The sequence below is a fragment of the Canis aureus genome, chromosome 12 (assembly GCF_053574225.1).
Source record: "Canis aureus isolate CA01 chromosome 12, VMU_Caureus_v.1.0, whole genome shotgun sequence".
NCBI classification, from domain to species: domain Eukaryota; kingdom Metazoa; phylum Chordata; class Mammalia; order Carnivora; family Canidae; genus Canis; species Canis aureus.
The window spans coordinates 1,565,524-1,582,493 of NC_135622.1; the positions used below are offsets into that span (position 1 = coordinate 1,565,524).

A 16,970-nucleotide genomic window follows, 5' to 3' on the forward strand; every position below is an offset into this window, starting at 1 on the left:
ATGGTTATCTATCTTTATGTAAATAATTGATTTTATAAACATCCGTGGCTGTAAACTGACTCCAAAAGGAATCTTTGAAGCTCATTCTACTTTAAAGTCAGTTTGCTAAATGTATAGGTTAATATTACCTTAAATGATTTTACTAAATGAATCATAGATTTTATTAACAGTGAAATAAAATATTGACCTTACTAAAAATGGTGAGTTAGGAGAGGCTGAGACATCAGGAAAGAGCTAGAAACTGAACATCTGTTCAATGCTTTGAGCATAAGTAGAAATACAGGACATAGGAAGAAGAAAGTGTATGAGAAGTGCTTTTTCCTTTGCATCATTACAGTCTGGCAAGGAGAAAAAACAGAAAACTGGGAAATGTTTAATCATAATTCAGGAGATAAATACCACTTAATGATATTACAGAAAATGTCACAGAGCAGTTCAGGATTAATCACTAAATAAATACTGTTAAACAGGTTCCCGATATGTTTTTAGTGATGTATTACTTTGGAGTTGTCTGTGGATTGGTGAGAATCTTAAATCTCCAGGAGCAGGTTTAGTCATTGGGTCTAAAATGAAGGAAAACCTAGACTTTAAACTCGGTTGTTGAAAAATTAATTCCTATTTATAGTACTTACTACGTACCAGGTACTTATAAGAACCATGTTATATTTATTACTCATTTAATTTTTACAACAAACCTATAGGTAGATTGTTACCCTCATTTTACAGATGAGAGATCTGAGGTACAGAGAAGTTAAGGGAATTGCTGAGAGTATATAGATAGAAAGTCGTAGAGCCCAGATACAATCCCAGTTCTGGTAGGCTCCAAAGCCAAAAATTATTAAAGAAAATAAATGTATAGAAAAGGCTGAATTTGAGGAAATAGCATTAATGGTTAAGTGGAAAGAAAACTGGATTTTCAATAATATGTGAGAAGTATTTTTTAAATGATGAAAATTTTCATGTCAAAGTTTGTACTATTTTCAAAAATTAAAGTTGAATTCAAATGTGGCTAAATCCTCTCTGATTAATATTGTCAAACATTGAAATTCAGTTTTCTTTGAGCAAGTAAAAGGAACTTCAGAACAGAGGGCACATTTCTTATAATGTTGTTGTCATCTTTATCCAGAATGGTGGTTGCTTTATTTCTAGTTACTCAGGTAGCTACTTATAGTTTATCAGGGACTCCAGAGTATAAATTATTTGAGGATTAGTAGATTCAACTTGTGTGTGAAAAGGACAGCTTTTAACATGCTTTTGGTGCTGCATTAAGTACAACCATCCTGGAATTGTGTTCTCTGGTCTTTCTGGTCTCTGGTATAGAGAGATATTTAGATATTTTTAAGGTACAAAATTTGTATTGCTGATTACTTTTTTTTTTAATATGATGAAAAAATTTATATTTAGATTTATAGGTGGCTGGACTCCGTTAACATGATCCTAATTTTGTTGGCAACATCCAAAACATCATTGTCAGGAGCCAGTCGAACATATGCTTTCTTCTCTCCATCAGGCCTGATCAAGGTGTTGACCTTGGCAACATCAATGTCATAGAGCTTCTTCACAGCCTGTTTGATCTGGTGTTTATTGGCCTTGACATCCACAATGAACACAAGTGTGTTGTGTCTTCTATTTTCTTCATGGCTTACTCGGTAGTCAGGGGGAACTTGATGATGGCATAGTGATCAAGCTTGTTTCTCCTGGAGGCTCTTTCGAGGATATTTGGGCTGCCTTCGGAGACGCAGGGTCTTGGGTCGTCGGAATGTAGGTGACTGACGACGTATGGATCTTTTTTTTGTGACTATGCACGCCTTTCAGCACCGCTTTCTTAGCTTTCAAAGCCTTTGCTTTGGCTTCGGCTTTGGGAGGGGCAGGGGCTTCCTTCTTTGTCTTCCTTGCCATCTTTGTGCCATCTTTCCCTGATTACTTTTTAAAGTAGCACTTCAGAATTGGCAATAAATTGCAGAGATGTATCCTAATCCCTTTGTGGTACCAGTCTGAGTCTTGAAAATAAAACGTGTACTTGAATGCAAACCCACAGTTAAGTGGGTTTAAAATCTACACTTTTAGATTTGGAACCATTTTTCATATTGGTGATTATCATCCAAAGAATAAAGGGGTTGATTTCCTCTTTTAAGATTGGAAAAAAAAAAAAGCACAGATAGATAGATACACACATACACATTACTGTAATAGTATACTATTTTACTATACCATATATGTTGTACTGCTTTATGTATTGTTATACTATTTATATATATTATATGTGATATTTGTAAGAGTATAAATAATATTGGGGAAGGGAGAGGAGGTGACTTGTTTCATATTTTTGAAGTTTGTGATAGCAAAGCTGAAAATGTTGGAGAGCGAGCAAAGCAGACTCTGAGGATATTATATAATTTTACTTTAAGCTTTCAGTAGTGGTGGTGTTTCATTCAGTCTGTGACAGGAAAAATGAGTAATAGATGACTACTGTGTTTGTCTGCTGTAACAATACCCTTTATCAGTGAATCTGTCTAACCAGCCAATTATATTCCCGTTGTCTGAAATTAAAGAACATGATGTTTTCTGACAATGTAGAAATTTCTGTTCAATTAAAATATATGTTGTCGGTAAAGTGAAAATAATGAAATTGCAAGAAATTGATTTTAGCTGTAGTACTGAATTCCTCCCCAAAAAAGTCAAATCCATATCATTTAAAAATTTTTATAAAATAACTGAAATACCATTAAAGTATTAAAACTCAGCCTTGACCGTAGGGACTTGGTCTCTAAATTTTACTTAAGATGTAAACAGTGGTGGCGTATCTAGTCATCCACCTTGTGGTAGCCAGCTGCCAAGACAGCCTCTACTGACACCCCACCCCCACCCCGCAGCTGATAGTCACGCCCTTGTGACCAAGAGAATACATCACAAGTGATGGTATGTCACTTCTGAGATTGTTACAGAAGACATTGGAAGGCCCATCTTAGTGGCAGTCTCTCTCTCTGCCCTCCCCCTTCTCTCGCCCTCCCCTCCCTTTCTTTCTCTCTCTCCCTCTCTCTCTCTCTCTTTTTCTCTCTTTCTCTCTCTTCCCGTCACTTGCTCTGTGGGAAGCCAGCATATGCAAGGAACCAAAGCCTGTGCCAACATCCCAGTAAGCTAGGAACTGGATGCATCAGCCTTCGCTGTGTCTTCAGATGACTGCAGCTTTAGCCAACGGCTCCACTGCTACCTCAGGAGACAGAGTCAGAACCACCCTGCTCAACCCCTCCCAGACTCCTGACCATCAGAAACTGTGGGAGATTTAAAAAAAAAAAAAAAAAAAAGGTTTACTGTTTGCACTGTTAAATCTGAGAGTGATTTGTTATGCAGGAATGGATAACCAATACACACCTCCCCTAAAGCTCTTTTCATTCAATTCTTAACATCTATTTTTGGTTGTTGTTATTATTTGTTCTGTTAAACCTGTCATCCCTACAATCCACCCAAGGCATTAAATTGGTTGAAAAAGGGGCAGCCTGAGTGGCTCAGCAGTTTAGTGCCGCCTTCAGCCCAGGGCGTGATCCTGGGGACCTGGGATTGAATCCCATGTCGGGCTCCCTGCGTGGAGCCTGCTTCTCCCTCTGCCTGTGTTTCTGTCTCTCTCTCTCTCTCTCTCTCTCTCTCTCTCTGTGTCATGAATAAATAAATAAAATCTTAAAAAAAAATTGGTTGAAAAATACCATATTCCATCTCCCATTTTCCAATCCAGTGTTTGGTTATAATAAATACAGACTTTGAATTCACTTTTCCCATATCTGGGCCCCCTATTAGAATGTACTTAAAAGAATTGTTTTGTGACAAGGAGCTCTTTTTAGATTATTCCACAGATTCTTTTCATTTATGTGCAAAACCACCAATTTTGTATAACTTGTAATTACTATGCAAGTGATTATGGAATTACTGTGAACTACTTCAGGAGAAAACAGACAGCTTAACAACTGTTCTCAGAGAAGTCTGAGACCTCACCAAAGAAGCTCTTCATCTATTACTGGTAACTCAGTGATACTTAATAATTATACAGTTATACAGGATAATAACAGCATGGGTTTTTAAAAGGCAGGTTTTTAAGGATTAGTTAACTATACTCCAACCTGAGAGACAGCATCTCAGCAGATCTGTCACAGTCATGAATTATACTCCTAGCTCCTGCTCCCCCAATACACTTCCTCTGTGTTGCTCTGAAAGGGAGAAGGCTGTAGAAATACTCAGGTTTCCGTTTCCTTTTCTGCCCTACTCAACCAAAGTCAGGACCAATAATCCTTCCTTTACCATCGCTCATCAGACAGAAATGAGAATCATGAATAAAGCAAGGTGATAAGAAAGGCGGCATTTCAAAATGTTTTTCAGAGAGTCTTTTTTCCTCTTGCCTCATTTGCCTAAGCATTTTAATTTTTTTAAAGATTTTATTTATTTATTCATGAGAGACACAGAGACAGAGAGAGAGGCAGAGACACAGGCAGAGGGAGAATCAGGCTCCATGCAGGGAGCCTCACTTGGGACTCCATCCCAGGTCTCCAGGATCACGCCCTGGGCTAAAGGCGGTGCTAAACCTTGAGCCACCTGGGCTGCCCACTAAGCATTTTTCTGAACCTGGATTTGCCTTTAGGACATTAATAGCTACAAACAAGGACTTTCATTGAATCCTGAATTGTTCATCTCAAGGTTTTACACCTCAACTGAAAGAAACAGATGTTCTTGGCGAAAGGAAAATATTGATGAGTCTGTTATTTGACACTGTTCCTTTTTAAAGTGCAACTAATAACTGTTTTTTTCTGTTTTACTCTTGCCATGATTTTAAAAAAGAATTAAAATAGCCAATTCAGGAATTAGTCTATCTTTCTCCATCCTAAAATGGAATATATAGACTATTTTGAAATTTTACTGAGGATTTTCTTTTTAGTTGGGAGCTAAAAAAAATAGAAGTCTATCTTAGATTTTCAAATTCACATCCCCTTTAATTCACATGCTTACACACACACACACACGTGCATGTGCACACACTTGGAGTAAGGAAGATGGAAGATGGTTATTTTAAGATGGTAACTTGAAGGAACAAAACAGGTTGGGTCTTCATATTTCCAGTATATCGATTTTATCCAAATACCCCAAAAAAGTCATCATTCAAAATGGTTGTAATTAAGGGCCCCTGGAAGGGTCAGTCCGAGGAGCGACTGACTCTTGATCTCCAGGTCATGAGTTCAAGCCCCATGTTGGGTGTAGAAATTAGTTGAAAAAAAAAATCTTAAAAAAATTTTTTTTAATGATTGTAGTTAAGCCAAAAGTAAAACCCATGGCTTCTAATGCTGCTTTGAAAACTTGCAAATTGATACCAAGACAAATTTATAGCATAAGGCAAAGTGATTCCTTGGTCTTGAACTTGGACAGTCTAATGAAGGAAGCATCATCACATTTTTAGCACTGAAAGATACTTCTGTGTTAAACCCCATGCTTGCTTTATTGTCTTGAGGGGGGTCATTTTGTTTTCACTGAATTGTGAATTTCCCTTTCTTATCAAATGTGCTCCTCTGTGGATGATGGTGGTAAGAAAACCTAGCTCCGCCCCCCCCCCCCAAAAAAAAGTAGAAAAGAAAAAGAAAACCTAGCTTCAGATGAAATACTTTTTAAAAAATTGATAAACGACAGTAGTTTTCATAACTAGATTTCATTTGAAAGCTTTAAATTATACAGTACTTGGTTTTTGAGGAAGTTTCTTCAATGCTGTATTAACACTTCATTTTTGTTTTCCTTGTAAAATGTCTCAGGAACCTTTTTAATGTCAGTGCAGTAAAGTGACCGTCAGTGTCTTCACCTGCATATAATATCTGATGCTCACATGAGCTACAACTTCAGGTCCCCCCAAGAAGAGCAGACCGAGTAGGGAAGCCAAAGAATAGCTTTCCACTCCCTTTCTGACCCTTGGCTCCAACTTGGCACCCAGGGCCAAAGCCCTAAAGCAGACTCCAACACCAACTGCATTCCCTGCTCACCCTCTCTCCCATCCCTAAAGCCCACCAGACCCTGATTGGGACAGAAAGGAAGACAGAGAGGAGGAGAAGGGGTGAGATTTGGCAGCAGGCAGAAGGGATCTGGTCTGCACTTCTGGTTGTACGTGCCTCCATCCTCTTGACTCACCAATAACTAAATGCATTTCTGTATTTCAAATCACAGTCGGAGAATATAACACGTTTAGCATCCGTTACTTATCCATATCCACCTTGTTACATCCCTAAATATTTAAACTCATAAAATTATCATGTTTACCATATTTTAGAAATGCAAATGCCATAATACAGAGAGATGCATTCGTAAGCAGAGGCAGGTAAGCATAGTGGCTAAGGACAAAGACTGGAGCCAGGCTGCCTGGGCTTAAATCCTAATTCTGACTACTTGTTAAATGACTAACCTGGAACAGGTTTACTTGGCCACTCTATAATAGTTTTCTCATCTGCAAATTGAAGACGATAGCACTACCTTAATCGGCTTATAAAATTTAAGTAAGATAATGTGAATATAAATGCTTATAACAATGTTTAACACATCGTTAGCTCTGCATAAGTATCTGTCCTCGTTAATATTATTATACTGTGCCCCCTCTCTGATGCTGTTTCTATACTGAGCTGGCCCAAAGACCAATCAGAGTTGTAGTCAAGCAGGTTCCACTCATACTGCCACCACCATCCTTGATGTGTAACTGCTAGCAAATCCCCCTCCGCAGTAGGTTTAAAAAGCCAAATGCTTCTTGTTTCCTCTTTCCCAGGCCCAACACAGAGATACTTTCATTGAAGAACGCTATGGAAAATACAACATCAGTGATCCTCTAATGGCTCTGCAGAGAGACTTTGAAATACTGAAGGAGAAGAATGACGGTGAAAAGCAGCCGGTGTGCACAAACCCACTCTCCATTCTTAAGGTGGTAATGAAACAGTGCAAGAACATGCAGGAGCGAATGCTGTCCCAGCTGGCCGCGGCTGAGAGCAGGCACCGAAAAGTAGGTTTGGCCAGTTGACCTGTGCCACAGAAACTCCTATGAAGACTTGTCCGCTGCCAGTTTCCACAGTGATGCAATCGGGAGGTCTCCCGGGTGCCAGAAGCCCCTCATCTTACCTAGGAGCCAAGAGATCAGAAAGAAAACACAAGTTACTCAAAATGTTCGTTGTAGGGAGGATGCCAGACACATCACTTAAGACGGCATTCCTTCTTGATGTGACACTCCAAAACACTTGCTCTGTTTTTTCAGCTCTTGATTATCCAGACTTTGGCAACAAACTGGAGTTTGACCAAGCTCTTAGCTGAACGGAGCGTTCCCTATTTGCCTACTTAAGTGATAAATAATGAGATTAATAGGTATTTGGGGAATGCTGCAAGAGAGAGAGAGAAAGAGAGAATTTACCTGGTTATAAACATGCAAGCCAATGGATTATTTTTATATATCTCTAGTTTTGAGATTTGTTGCATTTTACTTCTCAAAAAACCATGAACTGTCTCTAGGATTATTTACCTTAAAGCTGTTCTACCCTATTAGAAAATGTGCATGCATGTGTGTTTTTGGGTCCAGGCCTCGCAGCCCCTAGTTAGGAAGGCAAACCTGTGCTTTCCTCTACCTCACCTCATTGAAATTCTAGTGCTTGTAATTTTATTCCCTGACCTGTCATTTGCCACTCAAATTTGGCCTGTAAAAGATGTTTGGCTAGAAGCTACGTTTTCTAAACTATTGGTTTAGATTCATACCAGCAAGGGAGACATCAATGCATTTTGTAGGAAGCATTTTATTCTGCAAAATTGGCTCAGCAGTTGCAAATTGATTACTTTTATGATTACCTGCATTAGAGAGCCATCTGCTTAAAATGCACCTGACAGATTGCTTCAGCATGTGTCTTGCCCATGTTTTTTTTTACTCTTCCCAGTGTCCAAATGAAAGGCCGGGGTAGAGATTCTTAACTACCAATGCGCCTCAGATGTTCCGTGATCCCCCCCAGAAAATATACAGAATGCCAAAAGTTTACACATTTTTGTAGAATGTGAATTTTTTCCTCTGTCTTTAATTGAATTCTCAAGAGTTTCCAAGACCTGAAGAGTTTAACTTCTATTCTAGAATGAAGTAATCTAAAGACATTTATGCCCAATTTAAAATGTGTCCATAGGTCTGAGTTGCCAAAATTTGGAGGCCTTTTACGTAATCCTCTAAGGAAGGATTCCTTCTAAGGAAGGATTCACAGCAGGCTTGTTTGATAGGCAGGCCTTTCCCCTTCCTACATGAAGCAGCTGAGCTGCACTCAAGTGATGGCTGGCTGTCATGGCCATGAAAGGTGTAGTGTTGGGATGATTTGTGGCTCTTGGTGATTAGGGAGAGGAAGAAATTAAAAATCAAAATTCTGTAATACTATATTTCCATATAAGATTTTTTGAGGGCAACCCCAGTGGCTTAGCGGTTTAACACCGCCTTGTGCCCAGGGCATGATCCTGGAGACCCGGGATCGAGTCCCACATCAGGCTCCCTGCATGGAGCCTGCTTCTCCTTCTGCCTGTTGCTCTCTCTCTCTCTCATAAATAAATAAAAAATCTTTTTAAAAAATCAGATTATTTGAGTGTTAAATATTTTTAAACCAACTGCCAATCTATTTGTATGTGTTTTATTAAAGTAAAACATTGACTTTGTTACAAATCAAATAGTACCTAGAGGCTTATAATTAGGGTGCTTACTGCCCCAGTTTACCTAAGAGCGTCCCGGTTGATGTCGCTGGCCTTGGATCGTCATTAGGAATGCCCCCTTGACTCACAGCAGTGTTGTGGTCAGCACTGAAGATGACATGGTTACCCTGCTTACTATGAAACATAGTTCCCTAGTCCATCTCTCCCCTTTCCTTCTCCTCCATATTCAGAAACAACCACTTTTTTCCTTTGACCATTTATTCTGGTAGCTAAGCCCCATATTTCTAAATGGTATACTATTCCCCCTCCCTGCCTTATCATTCTTGATCCTTGTATTTATACTTGATACTCGATACTTACAATTCTTGACACTTACATTGCTTCCTTTTATTATAGATGCCGGTTACCTTCCACCCTTCCACCTTCCCAACACAGACACACTGCCTTTCCCTCACCCTCATTCTCCTATGTCATAGCTGGCATCCCCAAATCCTGAGCCTGCCACATTCTGTTTCGCCTTATGCCTGGGCAGGGCATGCCGAACATTTTATGTTCAGGAATTGGGTAGAGGGGACACATACCTTCTGGAAAATACAGATTTGGGGCCAGAGCCCTTAGGTTCCATATCTCCTAGGGATCCTGCAGAGCCCTGTGGCTTTCTCCCCCCCATGGCCCTGTGGCTACCACACCTCCTGCCTCTTTCCCTCTTCAGGATGTTATTAACATTTCTTGTCTGCTACGGTCTCTCTGTCTTTATAGGTTTTTAGCTTTTCATTCCATTTCTGTAACTTTAGAGAGTTCTCCAAAAGAAAAGGAGATGATCAACCACCACTAGCCAAAACTTTTTCTATTAAATTGAAAAGTTAGGGTCTGAGGTTTTTATGGGTTTTTTTAGGATTTCATTGAGTAATCTCTACACCCAACATGGGGCTCGAGCTCAACCCTGACATCAAGAGTCGCATGGTCTATTCATTGAGCCAGCCAGGGGCCCCAAGTTAGGTTTTTTTTTTTTTTAAACTGGAAATGAAGTACACCGAGACATTTTCATTTCCATTAAATGAAAACATTTCGTGTTTCATGTCCCAGAGACTTTTCTCCCTCCATTCGCGAAAGTTGTTAGTGAAGAGAAGGGCTGAGAAACAGTCATCAGGAGGACAGTGCTCTGCGCTTGAGGTCTGGCCCAAGGGACGTGGGAAGCAGGGGCAGAGGCGGCTGAGAAATCCCTTTCCTCTCAGCAGCTGTAGGTGGGAGTATGTGGGAAATATCCCTCTAAATGTGTACAGTATTCACCTTAATTGGGCTTAATCCTTTGGTGCCAGGATAAGTGGAATAGGGGAGGCAGGTTAATTAAAAGGTCTTGTGAAAAATCTCCACATAAAATCCCAAGTGTTGAGGCTTTTTGTGTGCAGGCTGAGCCTGAGAGTCTCCCCACATCTTAGCTAACTATATACTACATGCTATGACCAACTATGCAGGGCACAGTGATCTGAGCTTGAGGCAGGAGCTCAGCTTTCTGCTCTCCACGGTCCTGTCTTGCTTCATCACTGGCACCCACCCGCTTGTCGGAGTAAACTGCCTGCGGTGGCTACACTCATTAATTCTCGGGAAGCTTCTCAACCTCTGGAGCTCATTAGTTGCTCTCTTCTATTCACTTGCCATTTTGTGCACCCTGAAATAAAGCCTAGGTCTTACGGTTTCCTAGCATGTAGCTCACCTGTCTTTCAGCCTGCTAGACAACATGATCCTTGGTAGCCGTAACCAGGATGGATGCATTGATCTCCAGAACTATCTTAGGTGCTTAGATCGGCGCCTAGTATTTAATTGTGCCGTGTTCTATGTGGGTTTTCTTCATATTTGGATTTTTTTTCCTTTAATTCTTTAAAGGTGATCCTGGACCTTGAGGAGGAAAGGCAGAGACATGCACAGGACACAGCTGAAGGGGATGATGTCACCTACATGCTGGAGAAGGAGCGAGAGCGGCTGACCCAGCAGGTAGTTAAGGCGAAGGGGCTCAAGCACTGTTTGGCTATAATAGCATTTCTCAAAGACTGTTCTCCAGGCTGTAAATTAGTGTTGCTAAAAACAAAGGGCTTTGCAGTCCAATAAATCTGGGAATGACTGGATTAAACAAAATGAAATAGGTTTCTTTCTTTTTTTTTTTTTCCTAAGATTCTGTTTATTCATGAGATACATAGGGACAGAGAGCCAGAGACAGAGACAGCGGGAGAAGCAGGCTCCTTGCGGGGAGCCTGATGGGGTACTCGATCCCAGCACCCTGGGATCACACCCTGAGCCAAACAAAGGCAGATGCTCAACCCCTGAGCCACCCGGGTGCCTGGTGAAATAGGTTTCTAATTCATTAGGCCCTTTAGTATAGATAAGCACATCCTGAGTCTCAAGAACATGACAAGGTATTCTGAGTTTAGCAAATCTACAATTTTACAGTCTTTGTTTGATATAGAGCATTCACTGCAGGACTGTCATTCCATAGAACATACTGTGGGAACACCAGCTTCAAACTCTTGAGCATTTTGACTTAGGAATCCCAGTAAGAAATACTGTTTACATCACAACCCAGTATATACATTTGTGCACACACACACACACACACACACAAACACATGCCTGAAACAAAAATCTCGTGAAATCATATATCACCCTTACTGCTTACAATAGCTATTCATTTTTTTAAAACTTTGATCGTAGCTCATGAGATTGGTTTCCTCATCCATTAATGGGTCTCAGAGTTTGAAAAACACTGACTAATAGAGTTCTGTCAACCCTTTCCCTCTTGCATAGGGTTGCTGTGCCTTAAGTAGGGTGGGGAGGATAATTAAAATAGACTGCATTTATGTAAAAAGTACAATTTAAATGCATCTATTTGTTTTAAAGACCAAAAAGAAGGATTACTGAAGCTTCAGAAGTGTTGTCTTCTTACAGGGTACACTTACCAGGATGAGTACTATATCATACACCTGAAACTAACAGAACACCACATTAACTCTACTGGAGTTAAATAAGTGAATAGCTCTGTTTCCATCAGCATTTATCATGAAACCTGGTGCATAGGGCTTGCTGTTACCCATATTGGTCGCTTCGACCCTCTGACCTAAAACACAGACAATGGCCCGTATTCCTGTGGATAGAATATGAGCACTTAGACGTGCCTCCTAAACCATCAGAGAAAGATTGAACCGTAGTGTGTACATTTCTGTGGCAGGTGCTCTGATGCTTCAGGCATATTTGAACTAAGCATGTGGCGTAGGTGGCAATCCATGTGCCTGACAAGCGCTAGCCGGGATGCACTACCTGATAGGAGCTTTGCACCACATCTCTTTGCTTTCTTATCCTAATCAAGCTGTATGGTGGCCTTCTTTTCTAGTTGGAATTTGAGAAGTCCCAAGTGAAAAAGTTTGAAAAAGAGCAGAAGAAGCTGTCCAGCCAGCTGGAAGAGGAGCGCACCCGCCACAAGCAGCTGTCGTCCATGCTGGTGCTCGAGTGCAAGAAAGCCACCAGCAAGGCGGCCGAGGAGGGGCAGAAGGCGGGTGAGCTGAGCCTGAAACTGGAGAAGGAGAAGAGCCGGGTGAGCCAACTAGAGGAAGAGCTGGCAGCTGAGAGGAAACGAGGCTTGCAGACCGAGGCCCAGGTGGAGAAGCAGCTGTCTGAGTTCGACATCGAAAGAGAACAACTTAGAGCAAAACTGAACCGAGAAGAGAACCGGACCAAAACCCTGAAGGAAGAGATGGAAAGTCTGAAGAAGATAATGAAGGACCTGGAGGCTTCTCAACAGCATAGTGGCCCCACGGAGCAAGTGAGGAAACCGGTAACCGTGTCTAAAGGCACCCTGACTGAGCCTCCCGTGCTGGTGTCTGTGTTTTGCCAAACGGAAAGTTCGCAGGCAGAAAGAACCCATGGGAGCAACACAGCCAAGGTGACAGCCACCGGGCTGCCTGGTCCCACCACTCCTCCTTACTCGTATGCAAAAACCAATGGCCACTTTGAGCCAGAGACACAAACTGCCAAGGAGTCGATGATCGGTAGCAGTGTGGAGAGCCAAGTGCCTCCACGAGACAGATCTGTGGGGTTGGCCCAAGAGAAAGCTGTGGAGAATGGTGGGTGTCCTGCGGGAATTGAGACTCCCGTCCCAGCAACCAGTCACCTCCCGTCCAGTGGGGGCTCACTGTCTCCCAGCAGTACCGCCTCCTCCTCCCTCACATCCTCTCCTTGTTCCTCCCCAGTGCTGACTAAGCGCTTGCTGGGGTCCTCAGCCAGCAGCCCCAGCTACCAGTCCTCCTACCAAGTAGGGATCAACCAGCGGTTCCATGCAGCTCGGCACAAATTTCAGTCCCAGGCAGATCAGGACCAACAGGCCAGTGGTCTGCAGAGCCCCCCATCCAGGGACCTGTCTCCCACCCTCCTAGACAACTCTGCTGCCAAGCAGCTGGCCCGCAACACAGTCACTCAGGTGCTCTCCAGATTCACTAGCCAGCAGGGGTCCATCAAGCCCGTCTCCCCCAACAGCTCTCCCTTTGGCACAGACTATCGAAATCTGGCCAACGCTGCCACCCCAAGAGGTGACACCAGCCATTCCCCTACTCCAGGGAAAGTGTCCAGCCCGCTGAGCCCTTTGTCCCCAGGGATCAAGTCCCCCACCATCCCCAGAGCTGAGAGAGGAAACCCTCCACCCATCCCACCCAAAAAACCTGGCCTCACCCCTTCTCCATCCACTACCACTCCACTGACCAAAACTCATTCCCACGCCTCTTCTGTGGCCACCACAGAAGACCTAGCCGTCAGCTGCTCTTCTACTGCCATCGTAGCTAATGGCAAGGACGTGGAGATACTCCTGCCCACCAGCAGCTAGTCCCTAGCGGGAGTCTCCATGGCTGACATTCCACCAGATTTCGTCCAAGAGCTCAGAGTCCAACCGTTGAGTCAGATCATGTTATTTATTTTGATAGGAGCTGAAACCATCTGTATAGTCCATTTAGTGTATTTCGCCTTTCTTTGTATTTTTTTTAAGTAGAAAGTGAGTCATTTGGATTTGTATGCCTCACACCTTTGTACTAAAGCTAGAAGGGCACCTCAAAGATGTCTCAAGCTCAGCAGTCACTGTCTCGTGATGGAGAAAGCTAATTGAGGACAGGCAGTGATTTGCTGTCTAATTTTGGGACTAGAAATCACTCAACGCTCGTTTTGAATTATGCAGAAGTGGTTCATGCAGATTTTTATTCCAGATGAACATGTTTCAAAAGTGCCTGAAATAAGCCTGCAATACAAATATGGTCCTGCAGCAACAATACAAAATGGATCATGTAACTGCAGAAAGCGAGATCCTCCATGAATCCTGAATGTTAAAAACCAACACTGCTTTTAATCCTCTTTTACTGTTTTAATATAAGCTTTGTGTTCAGAAACAAGGCTGCGTCAGTAGGACGGGAATCCTAAAGGTAGGTGTGACCTCACCACAAAGCTGAGCTCTTAGAGCCCTCAAGAATCCCTCCTGAGCAGGAAGCAGTAGGGGTGCTGATTTTCTTGTACTTCTGAAAAATGAAGTCACTCCCCATTTCCCACATCAATTCTTGAATAGAAGGAAATCACATCTCCGTTCAAAAAATCTCTTCAGGCATCTACTGTTGTGTAAGGAACTTCTGATTCCGATTGCTGTTACTTGAATAGGAAATGGTTACTCATTCTGTATAAAAATTTTGCAACAGAATGAGATCTTTATTATGTACTCACAAAGCAATAACTTAAAATTCACTATCTTTGTAATATTATAAGTCAGAATTATACAGGTTTTACCAAATTGCCACACTTCTTGTCTGAGCTGCCAGCACTTGGTGTCTGTATCTGTGGAACCAAATTAACTTTTCCCTAAATGGAAGTATACATATATCTGTATAGATGCACACCCCTTTACGTGTTTCACATACACACACCTAAACACATGAATATTAGTGTGATTATACCTTTGGAGTTTGCAATATAGCATAAAGGTGAGTAGAAATGCACATTAGGATTACCTAACGGAGCAACTAGACGTGGCTGGGACCCCATCTGTCAGAGGAAGGGCGTGGAATTCCGAACAAAGTCAGATCTTCAGGGTCATAAAGGGCCAGAGTCAAACCAACCCCAGCGTCACAGAACTCAACTGGCTGTGTAAATGAGTGAAACCGGTCAATCGGGGGCTGTAAGAGCTGGGGTGGGGGAAGCTATAGCTAACTGAAGTGCCCAAGCCCCCCTGTTCGGCTCCAGCTGCTTGTTGCCATGCAGTAGTGCCCAACCAGGGTTACCAGCTCAAGTTTTTGTGAAATCCAAATTTTCATAGAAACGTCCTCACTTTGAAGTATCAAAATAGATCCAAAAACAATTTTAAACTGCTGTTTAAACGCTTCTGCAGCTGGGTTTAGCTCACCAGCTGCCAAACTGCAACCTCTTTCATTCTAGAAACTTCTGTCATTTCCATTATTGTGAGTTTCTGAGGACAAACACCTCCACCCTTTCCAACATATAGGCTGGTACAGCTGACAGAGGCCGCAGGATATAATGACTCTCCCCATCTTCCAAGTAAGACCTTGCAACCCAGCTGAGATGAGGTGGTTCTAGGACTTTTTGTCCTCAGGGATGGCAAGGTCCTGGTATCCTCACATACATTCTTCCTGGCCAACATTACTCAGCAGCCCTGTCCTCCTGCGGTAATTTAAATCTATTTCCTCTTAATCCAGTATGAATCGATGGGAGACAGGCCAGTGATAGAAATCAATGTATAAATCACAATTGGTGTCTCCAGGGCTTACAGTTTGATTAAGGCCGATACATCAAAAATTAAAGTACTACTAATGCCCCAGGGTGTCTACCAAGTGATGAATGGGGCATCTTATAAACTTCCCAAGGCAATCATGCATTAAACCTCATTCCCTCGCACAGCCAAGTGAAGTGATAAAACAGCTAAACTTTGTAAACAGGATGGGGGCTCCAGTCTCAGAGTGTTATTACCTCTCTTGCTTTAAATGGTAATCTTAAAAGTTGCATTGTGCTCTTCCTTTGTTTTGGCATAGATCTATATAGAGAGAGATTCTATAAGGAAGTTTATTTCTTAGGAAGTGCACTGAATAATGTATTTCTTTTACAGTGTAATATGGGGGTGGGGAAATGCAAAAGAAATGTGTATTTTTGCTAGTTGCCTATCTTCTAAGATAAATAAGCACAATATTGCAATGAATCCAATAATCCAGCTAGGTATTATAGATTAGTATTTTAAGTTTGCTGTAGATCGTGTGTGTGCTAAGTAAAAGTTCCACAATCCACAGCTTGGGTCTTAACCCATGTTGTGGAAGCTAGATTGCTAGTCAGCAGATGCTAGTGGATGTGCAGCACAGACCACAGGCACTAACCAGGCATTCTCATTGTGAAGCCAAATGTACCATGCAGAAGTCTTCATCCATTTTTATAGCAGACTGCATTAAAACAAGTTAAATCATACTGTCTGGGCAAAATCTAGTCTTGTTTGTACAAAGTGAAGGATGTTGCACAACCGGGTCTGTTTTGTCAGAGGAGGAGCAGGTGGTGTAGAGGGAGCAGTCGCCTGTGGCTTCCAAAAACCAAGTGAGGTCAGTAACGCATCCATGTTAGGCTCCACAAGGAGCTGGGATATTGGTTTTCTTTAGAACCTTAGAGCTAGAGGAAGCCTTGGCAGTAATCCAACCTGCAATCCTTAAACCCTTGGGGGTTCCAGACCTGAGAATTTAAGAAAAGCTAGACTCTGTCCGCAGAAAAATGGGCATACCAAGAGGCATAATGTGGTCGAGGGCTTCAGAGGATCCAGAAACCCTGCAGCCATCCCTGATTCGTGCTCCCGACTGTAAGGATGCCTGCTCTTGGCCTGCCCTGGCATTTGACAAAATGACCAGTGTGCCCCGTGTCTCCTCATCCAGTGCTCCCGGGCTGCACCGTTAGCCAGGGCAGGCCGCAGGTGGCAGAAGCCCCTGAAGCTCCTGTGACAGCGGGGAGAGTCCCATGTGGTGAGTTGCCATCCTTCAAGCCAATGAATGAGTGTTTCAACTAACACTGGGCGTGTCTGCGTTCCTGTACCAGCCGCTCCGCAGTGCCTCGTTTTCTCAGGGTCCCTTGAGCCTGGCGTGGGGCCTCCCCTCTGCCCTCTGTGCCCAGAGCCTCCCTCCCTCCCACAGACAGCGTCTCCGCCCTCCAACTCTCTTGGATGTGGCCTCTTCTCTACAGCTAGCTGTGGAGAACATTCTTCCAGGCTTTGGTTCATTTTCTGAGTTATTTCTACTGAT

At 42.6% G+C, this 16,970-nt stretch overlaps 1 protein-coding gene and 1 long non-coding RNA gene across 4 annotated transcripts in view; one reads left to right on the forward strand and one right to left on the reverse strand.

Moving 5' to 3' along the window:
* The window catches only part of CTTNBP2NL (CTTNBP2 N-terminal like), a 54,640-nt gene extending 38,485 nt beyond the window's left edge, over positions 1-16,155 (forward strand). For all 3 annotated transcript variants that reach the window (XM_077916091.1, XM_077916090.1, XM_077916092.1), the window contains exons 4-6: positions 6,779-7,009; positions 10,555-10,662; positions 12,053-16,155. In XM_077916091.1, the coding sequence (XP_077772217.1) occupies positions 6,779-7,009; positions 10,555-10,662; positions 12,053-13,534 (1,821 nt within the window). In that variant the 3' untranslated portion in view covers positions 13,535-16,155. The remainder of the gene's footprint in view (positions 1-6,778; positions 7,010-10,554; positions 10,663-12,052) is intronic.
* On the reverse strand, positions 351-12,745 carry LOC144324776 (uncharacterized). Its single transcript, XR_013390203.1, has 2 exons — positions 10,385-12,745; positions 351-7,125 (listed from the first exon to the last, which is right to left on the reverse strand). It is a non-coding gene; the product is annotated as an uncharacterized LOC144324776 (long non-coding RNA).
* Positions 16,156-16,970: the final 815 nt, after the last annotated feature.